Source organism: Gadus chalcogrammus, chromosome 19 (genome assembly GCF_026213295.1).
Source record: "Gadus chalcogrammus isolate NIFS_2021 chromosome 19, NIFS_Gcha_1.0, whole genome shotgun sequence".
NCBI classification, from domain to species: domain Eukaryota; kingdom Metazoa; phylum Chordata; class Actinopteri; order Gadiformes; family Gadidae; genus Gadus; species Gadus chalcogrammus.
Genome location: NC_079430.1, coordinates 6,802,330 through 6,819,055, shown reverse-complemented (window position 1 = coordinate 6,819,055; position 16,726 = coordinate 6,802,330). Strand labels below are relative to the sequence as shown.

At 44.5% G+C, this 16,726-nt stretch overlaps 1 protein-coding gene across 1 annotated transcript in view; it reads left to right on the top strand.

The window, feature by feature from the left end:
* Positions 1 to 410: 410 nt before the first annotated feature.
* whrna (whirlin a) overlaps positions 411 to 16,726 on the top strand; it is a 112,190-nt gene continuing 95,874 nt past the window's right edge. Inside the window, exon 1 of the mRNA XM_056578740.1 lies at positions 411 to 2,054. Coding sequence (XP_056434715.1) covers positions 1,299 to 2,054 — 756 coding nt within the window. The 5' untranslated portion in view covers positions 411 to 1,298. The remainder of the gene's footprint in view (positions 2,055 to 16,726) is intronic.

Sequence of the window (16,726 nt, the reverse complement as noted above, 5' to 3'; positions counted from 1 at the left end):
TTAATTGGAAAATGAAAATTCGATGTTAAAAACACACCCAGCATCTGCTGTGTGTTTACTGTTTTGTTTGACCTTGCGTATAGTTATAAATTGAGATGCTTAATTTGTTTAAAACAGTACTGGACACAACAGGAAATTTATATTCGTAACCTATTAAGTCTGTGTCATTGGACTAACGGGACACATTTGGGGGCCCGTATTTTTGACCGTGATTATTACGTTACTTGGATGTTGCCGATGCGTAGAACACAGCGACTCTGTACGCGAACCGTCCAATTAGAGATTTTTGGTAACTTGGTCCCGTGAGCGCTTGTCCATGGTTGCCTGGCAACGTATTGGCTGTGACGGGGTTGCGTCATTTCCTGAAAGCCAAGCGTTCGGGGCTCCGTCCGCGAGACTCCACAGACAGTCTGGGGAGCTCGAGAGGACTGTGTCGTCGAGCAGGTCATCTGGAAGGATCGCAACGAAACTCAAAACACAAACGCCATTTTAACGTATATTGCTTGCCCTCTACTTACAATACCACTTGGGATTAATGTGGATATTCTGAAAACTGGATTTACCAAGAGGAACTACAAGGAAAGACGATGAGGATATCAACTTGGGAGCGTTTGCAGACCCTCGAATGAGAATAGTAACTTTTTATCGGGACGAAGAGGATATTTATAATCGTGTCACCGTGTGATCGATCTTGCGTAACTTTATACTTAGGGCTATTCCTGTTTTATAGACAACGAAGGTTGTTTTTTTTTAGCTGCACCGGCGCTCTCCTTTCACGCGCCTGTTGACGGCGCGTGGCGGAGACACCGGAGAAGCTTCGGCTTGCGCCAGCTACCGGAGAAGGACCGGCTCGCGCCAGCCACCTGACCTCTGTACAGGAAAACAAGTGCTTGCTTAATGAAACAGGCCGGTGGTTCTTGTCTATTATATCCACGTTTATTTCTCGACATGGGCTACTTGTTGTTTACGGTTTGAAGGCTAAACTTCTCACGCGAAAGGATTAACGTCACAAGTTCGAGCGTTTCCATAGTGACATAGTCGATTTATGTTAATTAGCCGTTGGATATAGATTTCGCGTAATTTATAGAATGTAAACGTTTGTATGGTGGAGTTTGAAGGTTGAACCGTTTTTGGTTGTTTTGTTTTGAACCACTTTAACCGCATCAGACGTCCTCAAGCTGTCACTATGGCCAGAAGCACGGTGCTACTTCACCCCCCCCTCGAGCAGCGGCTCCATGCCTAGTGAGTAACCGCTCCGGTGCGGCGGGCCGTGGCCCTGCGGCGGGAAGACCGCCGGCATGAGCAGCATGGATCTCGAGCGCATGTCGCTCAGCTCCTCGGCCAACTCCGTCGCCTCGAGTGCCCGGACACTGTCGGCCAACGTGAAGAAGCTCCACAACGCCTTGAACCTCCTGCTCAACGAGTTCGAGAGGGAGCAGTTCATCCACTGCCTCAACGTGTACCACTCCAAGCGCAACGTGTACGACCTGGTGCAGACCCTCAAGATCATCCTGAACGCGCCGAGCAAACGCCAACTTCTGCCCATGCTCCGGCTGGTCATCCCCCGCTCGGACCAGCTGCTGTTCGACCAGTACACCTCGGAGGGTCTCTACCTGAAATCGGATTTAGTTGCGAGCAACGGGACCCTGGAGCCCCCGAACGACTTGGCCAGTGGGAGCTCGACCCCGACCTCTCCACCAGCGCGGGATGTGCCTTCGCCAAACATCCCCCGCGAGTCCAAAGTGGCGCTGCGAGGCTCTCCGGATAGTTTCAGCACTAGCAGCGAGGGGACAGCTCCCCTCGTGCCGCTGCTCGGTAAAAACTTTGTCCACGAGCCTCCCGGGGAGGTGCGCCATGTGATCATGAAGCGGCACAAGAGCAACGAGGGTCTGGGGTTCAGCATTCGCGGGGGCTCGGAGCACGGGGTGGGCATCTACGTGTCCCTCGTGGAGCCCGGGTCTCTCGCCGAGAAGGAGGGTCTTCGGATCGGGGATCAGATCATGAAGGTCAACGACAAAGTGTTCGACAAGGTGACCCACGCAGAAGCTGTTAAGGTAGACCGACGTTTAATGATTTAAGTTTAATGAGCTGGGAGAGTGCGTTCGTGTTCGTGTGGGTGTGGGTGTGTGTGTGGGTGTGCGTGTGTTTGGTCGTAAACTACAAGTTGTATTTCCATACACCCGATCCGTCATGCTTTTACAGACCCAGTTGCTTTAAATTTTGACGCTTTTGTGTCACAACGACCGCATGTTTAAATGAAGGGAATACGTCTTTATCCCCAGATTGGTTGCAAAGCTATATGGACACATTTGAAACCTGCGAGATTAACTTTGAAACCTGCTATTTACTCTAGTAAAAAAGTCAGAATAAAACGTGCACATCCACGAGTCAATCCACCCAGGGATTAGTTTTGATTAACTCGTATATCATCCACGTTTGCGTCCGCCACCGTGGGAACATTTCACACAAACTGTTATCTGAAAAAAGCTAACTGTAGGTACATCTCGTAAAATAGTAGATTCCTAGGTTTAACGTAAACAAAGCTTAATGGACGAAGGTGGGTGAACCCATTTCCAGACAGCGGGTAGCCGAGAGGGTCGACCTCCGCGCCAAGCGTAGGATGAAGACATCCGTTGGCCCTTTAAGGCATAATTACAGTTGTCCATGTTTAAGTCTCGAGGAGCCAATTAGCAGATGAGGTAATAAAGAGCCAATGTGGGTGATTTGTGGGCGCCGTAGATCACTAATGGAAGCCTCTGAGGACCTTGCTTTAATGGAGGACCAATGCACCGTGGGCTGAATCTTGAATATGGAGGTCACGTCCACGACCCTCAACCTTAACTCATAACATTCTGTCTGTCTCTCTTTCTCTTTCTCTTTCTCTCTTTCTCTTTCGCTCTCTCTTCCTCTCTCTCTCTCTATCTGTCCTGTTTTTGTCGGCCTACCTTTGTTTTAAAAAGGTGCGTAGGCCTTATGTATACATACAATATTGTCTATAAATCAAACATACCCCTGAAAACCTAAAACCATAACTAAATTGATTTACCAGGTCAAACCAACGGGGAACAGACTTAATTTATTAAGCCCCCTTCATCAATCTCCCTCCCTGCAACTTCCTTCATTCCCTAACATAAAGTCTTATCCATAATAACTAATAATTAACTGCTGTCATGTCTGAGATATAGGAATGAACGCTCAGCACAGCAGATCCGGTCATCCGGAGCACATTGTACTCAGTTATATTATCACTCCTACTATTTAATCTCCTAGTCATTTGCATCGTTGACAGTCTATTCGTAGTCCTCCACAGATTGAAAAACGTGTGTCTGAACATTCTGTTACTGTAGCAGCATATTGTCTGTATAAAACTGAATAGATGTGCCACTATTGATAATTTGGTGCTGCTACAATGTTCTATGCTGTTGCTTCCTAGAGAGAGCGAGAGAGAGAGAGAGAGAGAGAGCGAGAGCGAGAGCGAGAGCGAGAGAGAGAGAGAGAGAGAGAGAGAGAGAGAGAGAGAGAGAGAGAGAGAGAGAGAGAGAGAGAGAGAGAGAGAGAGAGACTAGGCATGACAAGGTTGTTTGAGATGGGCTGCCTTGCTCATAAACCCCAAGGCGATACAGCCAGAAGTAATTGGGAGCACTGAGACAGCGCTTTTCAAACCCAACACACGTTGGCTTGTAAACCACTACATCCACTTATGTGTTGATCCTGGTATCTTGGTGGGGATGCTCTTGGTCTTGATCTGGTGCTGGCTGTAAAGCCCGCTCCTCTGATGGACCCTGGCAAGATGAACCACTTCCTATACCTCCCGACAAGGAAGTAATCTGGAGGCTTACTCAAACTGTCTCTCTTCCCTTTGATTCTGTACTCTCTCCATCAATCACACTCTTTATCACCCCCTTCTTTCACTCTTCTTTTCTATCCCCACTAGTTATGTGGCACTCTTTTCTGTTCTCTCCATCTCCCCATCTCTGGTAACCAACCCATGTCTTTGTTCTATCACTCTTTTCTCTAGTAACCTGTTTCCATTCTCTGTAGCCCTCCTCTTTCTGTAGGCTGTTTTCCTCTTTAACTTTACATTCTGTTCTCTCAAGCCTCGCTCTCTCTCTAGTACCATCTCTTTATTTCCTCTCTCTCCTCTTAAGCCCTCTTACAACCTCGTTCTAACAACCTGTTTCTTAATCTCTCTCTTTCCCCTCCTTCATCCCTCCCCCTCTTCCACCATCTCCACTTCTGTCCCCTGTCTCTCCCTCCTCTCTTCCCCTCTTTCTGCTCCCTCCTCTCTTTGTCTGATCTGTCACAGACCCGGAGAGATAGAGCAGAGAATAAAAGGAGCAGAATAGAAATAGCTTTGTGTAGTGTATCCTATTTCTCTTCTGAACGCAAAAAATCCAAGAACCTTATTTGTTGTCAAAGGCTTTAGAAGCAGATGGTATCGCTACGACCCAAAGCTACCATAATGGAACAGAAACATGTGTACAGTCACGATAAGGCCAGTGATGTTCAGTTGGGCACCAGCATTGTTTGGCATTGTTAGTGCACGTGACCTACACACATGCCCTTCTGCTGAGAGTGAGGCTGTGGTGAAACTCCTCCAAGTTGTTTGCGAACCTTATCCAACCACTTTTGTGAAAGTTAAAATTGGTATTTGTAGCGAGAAAAGGTTATCTGAAGGCCAAACTCTCCCTGTGTGTCTTTAAACACAGTCCATACAAGGGTCCACAGTCCAAAGAGGGGCTGCAAACGACAGCAAACAAACTAGAATAACATGGACAAATAAAACATGCACACGCACATGCACAGATCCACACACACACTAACAGGGCAATTGAAATGAGTGAATAGCATTTAAACACAAGGATGGTGGCTGAGCAAATGTACGTGTACAGCACCCCCTGTCCCCTGAGAACAGGGGCCAGGCAGAGAATACACACTGCTACTGATTGGACACATACAAACACAATGTGTGTGTGTGTGTGTGTGTGCGTGTGCGCGTGCGTGCGTGCGTGCGTGCGTGCGTGCGCGCACGCTCAGGTCTGGCCGTGTGTGTGTGTGTGTGTGCTCAGGTCTGGCCTTGTGTGTGTCAAATGATCCTTATGTTTCTCTCCGCTTTGCACCTTCCTGTTTCCTGTCTGAATTGATCCTGGAATCCCAGAACCAATCAGAATAATTGGAAATTGGTTGATCAATCAGAAACCATAACCTTCCAACCGCCAGTTGCTAATCACACTTAATATTCCATACAGGTGTGACATATAATTTCACCATACAGATGTTTTGAATCTCTCGTCAAAATTAAAGTGATACACACAATTAGTCTTCGTAGTTGTTATTCTTGTGATCTCCTCATTCTCGCTCTGGGGACTTCTAATTGACAGACACAGCTCATAGGGAGTAAGAGACTGGAAACGGCATGGCGGTACGATTCACAACCTTCTTAGATAACAAGTGAGAACCACTGTATCCACCTAAAACCGGATGTCTTTGTTGATCTGCTGAGGCAATCTCGGACACAGAACTTTTCATTTTAGGAGGAGTCTTAGTGATTTGATTTAAAAGTCAAATAAGGAAATTCTTGAATGTTGTAGTTTTGTTTTTGGCTGGCTTTGTTGTATAGAGATGAGAGGGAAATTGAGCTAACAAAAAAATAAATAGAAGTGCTTTTAAAGAGACTACATTATGGTGCACTATATCAAAATGAACTACATCCACAAGCACTTCCCTGACTCAGCGAGGCCTTATCATCAGGACATGTTTCAAGGCGCCAGAGACCTGAGATTACAAGCACCACTTCTTTGTCTTAGTGGTGTGAATGTATAGTTGGCAAGAATCAATATGTGCTCATATTTTTGTCCTGGAGGATTATGCCATGTCACATATTATGGGATATTACTGACCAAAAGTTGGCCCAGAAACAAGCAAGACATGGCTGTTTATCCTAGATTCATTACTTCCTAGCCTCATAGTACTAAAATAAGATAATCCTAGCATTCGAGAGCCATTCTGATTTATAATTGGCAGCACTATATTTTTACAATTCAAAAAAACGCATTTCTATTAGCTCACCTCAGCTGTTCCTTGGAAAAGTGAGTACAATCTGTAATAAAAAACAAAACAGGAATCTATTTATGATGATCTCTGGTTGAACATCAGCTGTTTCCCAATTGAGCCTTTTCCCCTGAAGTTAAGGACTTTGAGTAATTATATTAGAATAACTAAATCAAAGAAAGTGACAGAGAAAGAGATGCCCCTCTTATAAGGTTTAGCCTCCGTTTAGTTTGCCTTGAGGAAAGAAACAGTCGGGCGAGGTACTTCAGTGGCAATCTCAAAGATGTCAAAAGATTTTCATTTAAATATATGACAGTTAAGACACTGTCGCAGAATGAGGACTCAAAATGGTGTTTGAGCCTCTGGCCCACTGATGAAAGCCGTTGTATTTGCAGGATTTTGAATGTATGAACTTGGTGTTGGTGGTGACATTTCTGCCATGCATTCATATCACATGTGGTGCGCAGTTAGTGATAGGTTGTCCATCACCCAGCAGTGGTTGTGTGTGTAATGGTGTACAATTTTTTGTGCCAAAGGCAACGATGCTGAGATCTTCGAGATTGCCAACTTAACCTGCCTTCCCTACGATAAAATATTTTCGAATAATTGAAATGTTTTAGGTTAAGGCTAATAATGCAAAGTGGTGGTAAAGTTAAGCTGAAGTTAGGGTTAAGTTAGGTTTACATTATTTGTTAAGATATGGTTAATTTATGTGAAGGTGATGATATTGTTGCTTTTATTGAGTTGCGTTAAGTCAATCATTTGTCAATTGGAATTGGGGTCTGAAACCTGCATGCATTACCCTTATCAAGAGGCTAGAATGCTAACGCTTACTGGTGGTTGAGCTAGCACTCTATGCTGATGAATATTCAGAAGTTGTTCAGAACGGCCAGGACCACTTTAGAGGAACAAAGAGGAAGAAGATGAGACTATCAGTCATCCCATCTTTCCGCATATTTGGCTTCTCTGGATTGTCACATTTCCTCGCGCTCGCTTGCTTCCACTGTAAACGTGTTCCTTGGCACCCATTCCGTTCAGCAGTGACGTCAATAAGTATGAAAACGCATGCATCCTTAGCCTGTTATATCCCTGGTCACACCTTCCCCCTTTCACTCTCGCTCTCTCTGACACACCCGTCCTTTTGTGTTGCCACACACACACGCACGCACGCGCGCGCGCGCACATCCATCGCACTGTGGACAGCCGGTGTTCACCCTGGGCTCAACTCTGCATCCCCCTCCTTCCCGCCTCTTCTGTTCTAATTGCTTTTCAATGGAGTCGCCCAGCTGCTAGCTGTAGGCTGGCTAGCAGCTGTAGGCTCCACTGAAAGCACTAGCCAGCCTTAGCCAACCAGCATCACTCTCCAAGCGCTAGTCACTCCAATGTTAGCCAGCGTTGGCATCCCAGTGCCCGCAAACCAGTGTTGGTCAGCTAGCGAGTGTTAGCCAACCGCCGTTGGCATCAAAAGTGTAAGACTGCATTCGATTCCAAGTGCTAGGAACTCCAGAGTTAGGGTTATGGTTAACCCTAACCCTATATCCATGTTATATAGGGTTAGGGTTAACCCTAACCCTAACTCCAGAGTTAGCCCAGTTAACCCACAGGTGATAGCATTTCAAGGGTAAGCCAACCAGCACTGGCACAAGTGAAAGTCAAACTGAAATTTATTATAAATTTACTAGCATGCAAGGGTTAGCACTTCAAGTGTCAGCCAACCAGTGTCAGCGAGCCAGCATTAGCATCTCAAGTGTTAGCAAGCCAGTGTCGGGCTCAGAACTCCTAGAAACTCTCCCTAATCTATCAGCTCCTCTCCCCTTGAGGAAGCTCGCCGCCAGGAGCCATTAATATCCAGCCAATGAGCCAGAACCATGCATTTCAGGACACTTCATCCCCCTCCCTCCTTCTGCTTGCGATAAAGGGACCCAACTCTCTCTATTAGTCCCCAGGGTGTCATCCAGGTATTACACTGGTGGTGTTGGGGTCTAGAAACCCATGTTCCTGCTAATGAAACACGGAGGGGGAGGGAAAGGGGAGCGGGGAGGCAAGCGGGGAAGGTTCGGTGGGGGAGCAGGATTCAGGGGAAGTTCTTAAGACGCTTTTTAAAAATAGGTCAACTGACGGACAAACGTTGGTAAAATTATGACAAGATTGGCAGTCGATGAGCTGAAATAAAGTGCTACTTCTTACCACTGAGTTATCGTTATGCTGTACATTGCACTGGCATACATTAACTCTGTATTTTATTATACTTATTTTATATAAGTAGTCCGTAACTTTATCAAAAGTATCCTCTGAGAAAAGCGCCTTGCCTGCCCCCTTAGAATGTTCTCTCCTTCTCTACACTGACACTGTCGGAAATCACGCTGCGTTCTGAGGAACATTCAATCCAACATGGGATGAGAACAATATGTTAACGTGAAGATGTCATTCGTATTCCCCGGCCGTTGCTCTTGACTTCTCCCCACTGAAGCCTTCTCTCTCACCCTGATCTGGCACTCCGTGGCTTTGGCTTTGATCACAGGTAGTGCTGTGACAAGCACGTGTGCATTGTGACATCCCGGTGTGTGTGTGTGTGTGTGTGTGTGTGTGTGTGTGTGTGTGTGTGTGTGTGTGTGTGTGTGTGTGTGTGTGTGTGTGTGTGTGTGTGTGTGTGTGTGTGTGTGTGTGTGTGTGTGTGTGTGTGTGTGTGTGTGAGACACGGCTCCTTAGTTGGTCTCTGTGAGCCTGTCTGTCACAACACCACACACTGACACACGGTCGGAGGTCTGCGGTGAATACCAACCAGGCTTTAGATGGGGTTCTGTTGCCGGCTGGTGCTCTGCTCGTGGCTGTGATGGGGGTACAGAGTTGGGGCGTCTGGCCTCCGTCGCGTGGAAGAATGCACCCTTCACATGCTCAGGTGTGTCTCCTCTCGATGCATACCTTATCCCAGGACGGGGACATGGAGAGAGACAAGATGGATTGGAGAATTGGCACGCATAAGTGAACCCTCTTAGTGGCAATGCCCGAACTGACAACTTGGCATTGCTGTCAAACTGAATCTGTCGTGTAGCGCGGCCCTCCTGGGTGTGTTGTGTGGAGCTGTGAGGTGTTTGAAGCATCCTAGCCATCTAGTCATCTAGACGTTCTGTGCAGACCATTTGTCTCCATTTGATTTATATGGTTTCTTTCTTTATATTTTTTGTATTAATTTCTTTCTGTAGTTTTCCTTTCTCCCTTTCTTTATATAACTCTCTATTGCTCTCGCGTATAGATATAGATATCTATAGATTTATATACATAGATACATACATACGTACGTATGTATGTATGTATGTATGTATGTATGTATGTATGTATGTACGTTCGTTCGTTCGTTCGTTCGTACGTACGTACGTACGTACGTACGTATGTATGTATGTATGTATGTATGTACGTACGTACGTACATACTGTACATGCATAGAGAGAGTGAACGTGGTGTGGTCAAGGGGATGGGGTCTGCTTAGAGGACAAGGAAGACGTCTATTTCATTATCATATATGTAGAGATAGAGAGAGCGGGGGGGAGAGAAAAGGACAATAATGTGTGTGAGAGCCAATCACACATGCAGACAAACAACGTATAATCAGAAAATGATTTTCCATGTGTGATTTTTAAGTGGCTATTAAACGATTGCTCTTACTCGGAGGGGGAAAGGAGCTGGCTCTGAGATTTGCATGTAGCACGTTGGGAGGCATTTGAATAATCCACCCCGGAGATAAGGACTTCCCGTTCAGAGGCGGCGATGAGCCCTGAGTTGTGGCGGCGTGTTGGGAGTGATTAGTGAACGGAGCGAGGCCCCAGGTATCTGCTGAGGTGATCTCTGATGTTAAGTGGGATGGATTAGAGTTCAGTGAAGTCGCAGATCCCGGGAATCACTATTCTAGTCAGTCGACATGATTTTGGCTGTGTGAGAAACAGAAGGAATGTGTGAGACATCGCTAAGCAAGAGGGGATTTTGATGCAACGTTTGCAGTTGGGCTGGGATAAACGATTATTTTTTAAACGATTCATCTAGCGATTATTTTTTGATGCATCGATTAATCTAACGATTAATTTTTTCAGTCCGATTCGATTTCGATTATCGATTATCTCCCCATTAATTGACTAATAGCAATTTATACATGTTGATTGACATAAAATATGAATTCCTTAACATTTCAATACATGTTTATTGCCTTTAAATTCCAAAATAAAAGTTCAAAGTAATGCAATTCTACGGTGCTCGGTCATCTGCAGCTGCTACCAGGTGGCGCCTCTTCAGGTGCTGGTGAATTGCCGTGGTGCTAGAATGGAAAGTCATCTCCATTTTTCTCCAAGACGACATATCACGGAATCGTTTCCGACGTGCATTTTTCGCGTCAACGTAATTTATGCGTCGACGTAATCGATTACGTCGACGCGTCGTCCCAGCCCTGGTTTGCAGGCTAATTTCTCATTGATCAAGACTTAAGGTTAACGTTGCAACGGAAATACCTCACAAGTTGCATCAATATCTAGCTTCTATTGACTGTACTATAAAGAGTCAGTGAACACAAAACCACAATGTCTTTGTTTTAAACGTGGTCGTTTGTCTTATACTATAATCAACATAGTTATCTATGCCATTATATCACTGTTACTGAAATATAATTTAGAGAAAAAAGGATGGACTTCATACAATGTCGCTTATCTTAACGCTCGTAACAGTTACACGACGGTACTAAAACAGTATCATAAATTTGGCGTGGGTCGTAACCATGGGCTAACATGGCCCCCTCTTTCCTAAAATTCTCATCCCAAAACAGATTTTTTTAAATCACATAGCTTTGGATTCCTTCTGAAACACTGGGTTCACTGGCTCTTTAATCAAAAGATGAATTGCTGCTAAGCTGGCCAGTTCTGAAAACCAGGAGAAGCCTAACGTAATGGAAGGGACTCTGTGTCCCACATCTGCCTGCTAGAGTGTATTGTTTTCTTGTGGGTTTTCTCTAAGTCAGACATCGAGCGTCTGTGGCATGTGTTTGTGGTTTTAGAAAGGGTGTGGTTAGGGGGTGGGTGGGGGTAAGGGTGGAGTATAGGCGGGATGCAGGTCTCCCAGATGTCCTTGCTTTGAAACCTCAGACCCCCTAGGGACAGACGCCACCTGGTTATCTGATACCAGGGAGCTGTCTCTCTTGTCTCTCCTCTTGACTTAATACACACACACGTGCGCACACACACACACACACACACACACACACACACACACACACACACACACACACACACACACACACACACACACACACACACACACACACACACACACACACACACACACACACACACTTTCAAGCATTCACACATGTTGACCCACATACTCGCATAGACGCACACACACCCACCTCTTTGTCCTCACGGCCATCAGTTGACCACTAAGGTTGACTCATAATCTTTAACTTTGCCTTTAACTGCTTAAAATAAGTTACATAAGCCGTTATGTCACTGTTATTCCCTAACAAGCACTGTGTTCTTTAGATTGTTCTGTAAATGTTCAATCACAACAATATGTATGTAGAGAGATTATCACAAAATATATATTTTCAACTCACCTTCAGGAGCAAATGTTCTGTTTTTTGAGGTTTCAATAATATATTACTTACTGACAAATAGTAATAGGAAACAAAACATCAAGTTCAATACAAATAGGTAGTGAATGTGTTCAGGTGCAAATCACCACAGCATAAGCCTACACTCAAGGTCAACTGAGAAACCTACACGTTGACAATCAATCTGATTTATTTATAAAAACAAAATAATCCCAAAGGACACGCTATTTTCCCCCTGCTCACAACTATTGTGCCAGAGACCGACAGTTCCATGAGTTAGCACAGACGTCTCCTGTTGTGAACATCATTACCGTCTGACGCACGTCATGTCATACCAGCACCCTAAACTATGTATCAGCAAAACTCTCCAATTGGTTTCAAAACCTTGCTTTGAATTGATTCCACTGAATAATTGGTTGGAGAAATGTGCCCAAAATGGCAAGTGACTAGTTTTGACAAGAGTGGGTTTCTAAATATTATTTTGCTCTTTCAGAATCATTCCTGTGTTTCAGAAGACTGTGGTCTTTGGCCTGTGGTTATCAGATCTTTCTTTGTTTTTCAACTGGTGGTAATTGTATGGTGATTTGTGGTTCTCGGACCTCCAAATTACTGTGTTTCTGGAAGTTCCCCATGTTTTTGTGCTCTCATCGAGGAGTTTCTAAAGAGAGACGAGAGAAAGGGTTCCAGCATCAATTAAGCTAAATGCTAGGAGGAAGCTACGATTTTCAACACACTGAAGCGTTGACCTTCTGGAGGGTGGATAGGGATGCAGCATCGTCTAGAGTCTTCTAGACACTAGTGCGTTTGAGTCCCAGACTAAAGTTTCAGGGTACTATGGGCCATGCCTGGCCCACCTTTAGACCTTTTCCAGCAAAATGTCCAACTACACTCCATAGTCTTCTACCTACTCTACCTAGTCTTCACTGAGCTGCTTCGGAAGAGGGACTTATGTTCGTGTTTTTTAAATTGGCTTTATATGTACTACGAACAGAGATGTTGACGCTGGGATGTTATTGTACATAGTGCAGAAATATTTCAACACTTGTAGTTCTGTGTGTGTGTGTGTGTGTGTGTGTGTGTGTGTGTGTGTGTGCGCGTGTGCGTGTGCGTGTGCGCGTGTGCGTGCGTGCCCGCCCGCCCGCCCGCCCGCCCGCCCGCTTGGCCTCGTGTAGTCATGTAGTCACGGCTGACTGTTAGTGTGTCTGTTTACATCCATTTGCCAAGCTGTGAATCATGCCTGCTACAGCACAATGCAGATTGCCACTTGCAAACAGTGGATATTTCTAAACTGTATGCTCTACACTTTGGGAGAATATGAGAGTCGACACCTCCCTGTCAGCAGAGTAGAGTGTACTTATGTCGTCAATTGGAAGAGAAAAACACGTTTCTGTGTTTCTGCACTTTTGTTATCCGCTATTGTATGATTGTGGCATTACATGCACATGGTTTTGTTCATAAGAATGGATTCCAAATATCCGAAGCTTTCAATCAATCATAATGTGCAGTAGTTCTAACAGCGATTTTGCAGGAGTCTGTCTCCTTGCCTGACTATGCCTGTAATTGTGCATTATAGATGGGATAATTCTCTGCAGTTTAGTGTGTGCTAAGGTTGAATAAATTGGGCGGCTTTCCTCATACATGGGTAGCGATGAATGTTGCAAATTTGAATTATCTTTTGTAATTGTTCTTTTGTAATCCATCAAATAATCAATTTCCGACATATTTTGTGTCCTTTTCACCTCTTTCGCCTCTGGCAGAACTATGCTCACTGATCAGGATACATAGAATTGGGAGCGACAGGAAGGCTTTGGACAGAATCTGAAGTAATGAAAGACAACGATACCAAGATGGGATCATTTAATCTGGTAGCTCAGGGCTGGGGAATAATCAAACAGTATTAATATCGTCTTTGAATGGTTTTGTATCGCCACAAATTGAAGATATGGACTTATCATACAACCCACGTTTCAATGAATAAAGATAAGATGATATGCACTCAAAATCATCAAAATATGAGGTTGAAAACATCAGAGAGAAAGGAAAACTAGTTTTAGTTTAATACCATATTTCACATTTCCATATATTTGAATATAACAACCTGCCGACTGTTTACAACGGTGTTCTGAATTCATAAGTGTCATGATGCTGCTCTCTATTGTGTAATGTTCTCCACGGTTATCCTGATATTACCTTTACCTAGCCCTGAACGCCACTGCTCTGCCCTGAAGCCTGCAAGCTGCTGTTAGCACTATGAGACATTAATTCCCCCAACATAACGGCCAAGGTCAGCATAATCTGCAGTAATCACAGACAGGGCGGGCTGGGATGGATTAGATTAGGATATAGTCTAATGCCCGAGCTGGGGTGACAAGGTGCCTTGTTTATGGAACCAAAGAGGAGAGATAAGTGGTTCTGTGTTGGAGAGAAGGATTGAATTTATTACTTTGGATTTGAGGAGGCTTTTAATATAGACGGGTGGATGGGGCGGTGCAGAGGTGGACTAGAGGTGAAGTTGAGGATGAGAGGGGGACAGAGATAGAGAGGTCGAGCGAGCGAATAGAGACGCAATGAGAGTTAGGGGGAGAGGGGGAAAGAGATGGAGTTGGATGAACGAGAGTTGGAAATAGAGGCAAAGAACTAGAGAGCGGTTGGGAAAACGAAAGACAACTGCAGAGAGAGGGAGAGTGGGAAAGAGAGATGGAGATGTGAGAGAGGTGGAGGAGAGAGATAGGGTAGCCAAGAAAGATACGGTGCCAGAGAGCGAGTGAAGTGTTGCATCAGAGAGAGGCTTGTTTGAGGGAGAGACAGAGATAGACAGGGTGAACGAGAGAGGTGGAGGAGAGGGTAGGGAAGGGATAAAATGGAGATGCAGCAGAGAGAAGAGACAGAACAGTGATCGGGAGAGGTGACGAAAGAGGGGTCTATGGAAGGATTGTTGTAAGGAAGGAGGCGTTTTATTGTAAGACTTCTTAGTCAGTGCACATCTGGTCTGTGTGTCAAAACTCGTAAGGTAATCGTCCCCCTGCCCAGCCCCCTCTGTGTCCTCCGCTGCTGTGTTTTCAAAGAGAATCACCGGGAAATAGGACGCTTATAATGGAGAGAGAGATGATGAGAGCGAGTGATTAATGAGAGGTGAATTCATCAGCCATGTCTTTTCAACTATTGGAAACTTTAATTAACCAGCCGTTTGCTGCTTTGAATGCGTAATGAGGCACTCATTGTTGCCATGACATTGGAACGTCATTCAAAATGTGCAAAAATAAAATGCCAAAATGAATTGAAGTATCATGTTATGTCTTCTTCCTTTTAATGGTTCTGTTTAGAGCTATGTTTTACTTTGACCTCATGTTTTAAATATCCAATCTCTTGAATATAAAGTCTTATCTTCCTCTCTGGTTTAGTTGTAAAACAGACTTGGATTTCTGAACGTGTCCAAACAAAATGTTATAGAAGTTTATGTACAAATAGAAAATGTATTTCCTGCAGAAATTGCGGTGAGTGCTGTAGTACAAGTGAGGTTGAAAATATTTTTTAATAAACCCACATAGAATAAGACATAAAGTAATGTTAAATGGCTTAAATCCAGTGAAGGGATTTGAACAAAAGTCTAAATGGAGTAAACAATGTAAACATGCAAGCCATTTCAGAAAAAGCAAATGGTTGGAAACAAATAAAGTGACCGCTGGATGAAAAGCGCAAAGCATTGCTAAAAATGCAGAAATGTAAAATGAATTGAACTGAAGAATCTGAAATGTCAAATGTATTGCCCTGCTGTGTGTGTGTGTGTGTGTGTGTGTGTGTGTGTGTGTGTGTGTGTGTGTGTGTGTGTGTGTGTGTGTGTGTGTGTGTGTGTGTGTGTGTGTGTGTGTGTGTGTGTGTGTGTGTGTGTGTGTGTGTGTGTGTCACACACACGGTGTGGGGTTGTGTGTGTCTTTAAGAGAATAGCGAGCCGGTGCGTGATTAAAAGTAGCTCAATGGAGTGGGAAAAACCGCCCAATCTGGCAACACTGCCTGGACATCCTCCAAAAGTAGCCCAATCTGGCGGGAAAAACCGCCCAATTTGGCAACACTGCTGAACGTCATTACTCTCCAGCGTCAACGTAAATCAATGAGACCAACTGAAAACAAAGCCGGTGTGGGTACCGGATTGACTCGGCTGACAGATCGTCTCAGGGTCCTGCGCTTACAGATGACGCATCGACACTTGACGTATCGACACAAGCCAACGGACAAAACCCGGAAGGGTTGTTTATAAACGGGGCTCAATCATGGACTTAAAAAGAAGGCTCAATCCGTTTTGATTTTGATTTCATTGAACGCAGCCCGTTCTTTCTCACAAACAAAGCCATTGGAAACGCGTCTAAAGGCACTGATGAAAGCATATGTAACCCAGTTCCTGCTAGGGACTCTTATTCTGAAGGAGGAGAACGGAAGTGTCTGCGTGTGGGTCGCTGTTTTGACTGTGTTGGGAGCGCTGGAAATAAAGTGGATCGCCCCGTTCAGTGAATGGAGTTAACCGATTCTTCTTTATAACCCAAGTATAGGCAACAATAATTTGTACATTAGATTATTATTCATAGATTAGAAAACAAAAGGAGATTGTTAATACTTGGGAATAACATGGGAATGAATGAAACGAGCATGCGCATTTAAAAGACAGTTTACAGGAAGTAGGGCCCGACCGATTTATCGGCCGATTTAATCGGCCGATTATAGCCTTTTTTTTACATTTTACATTACACTCATTTTTTACTGTAAATGTATTCTAAAACACTCAAAGGTTCTGCATTGAGTTCACATATTCGTCAAAAGTGTTTAAAGTATATTTAAGGTATCAAAAACTACGTTTTATATGCTTTTTTTTTTTTTTTTTCTTTTTTTTTTTTTAATCGGCCGATTAAATCGTAATCGTAATTTTTCTCTGAAAATAATCGGCATCGGCACTCAAAAATCAATATCGGTCGGGCCCTAACAGGAAGTGCGTCATTATTGCGCATCTAGGACCCAGAGTCGATCTGGCAGCCGAGTCAATCCGACACCCACACCGGTATGAAACTAAAACTGTGATTCTGAATAAAGTTTAAA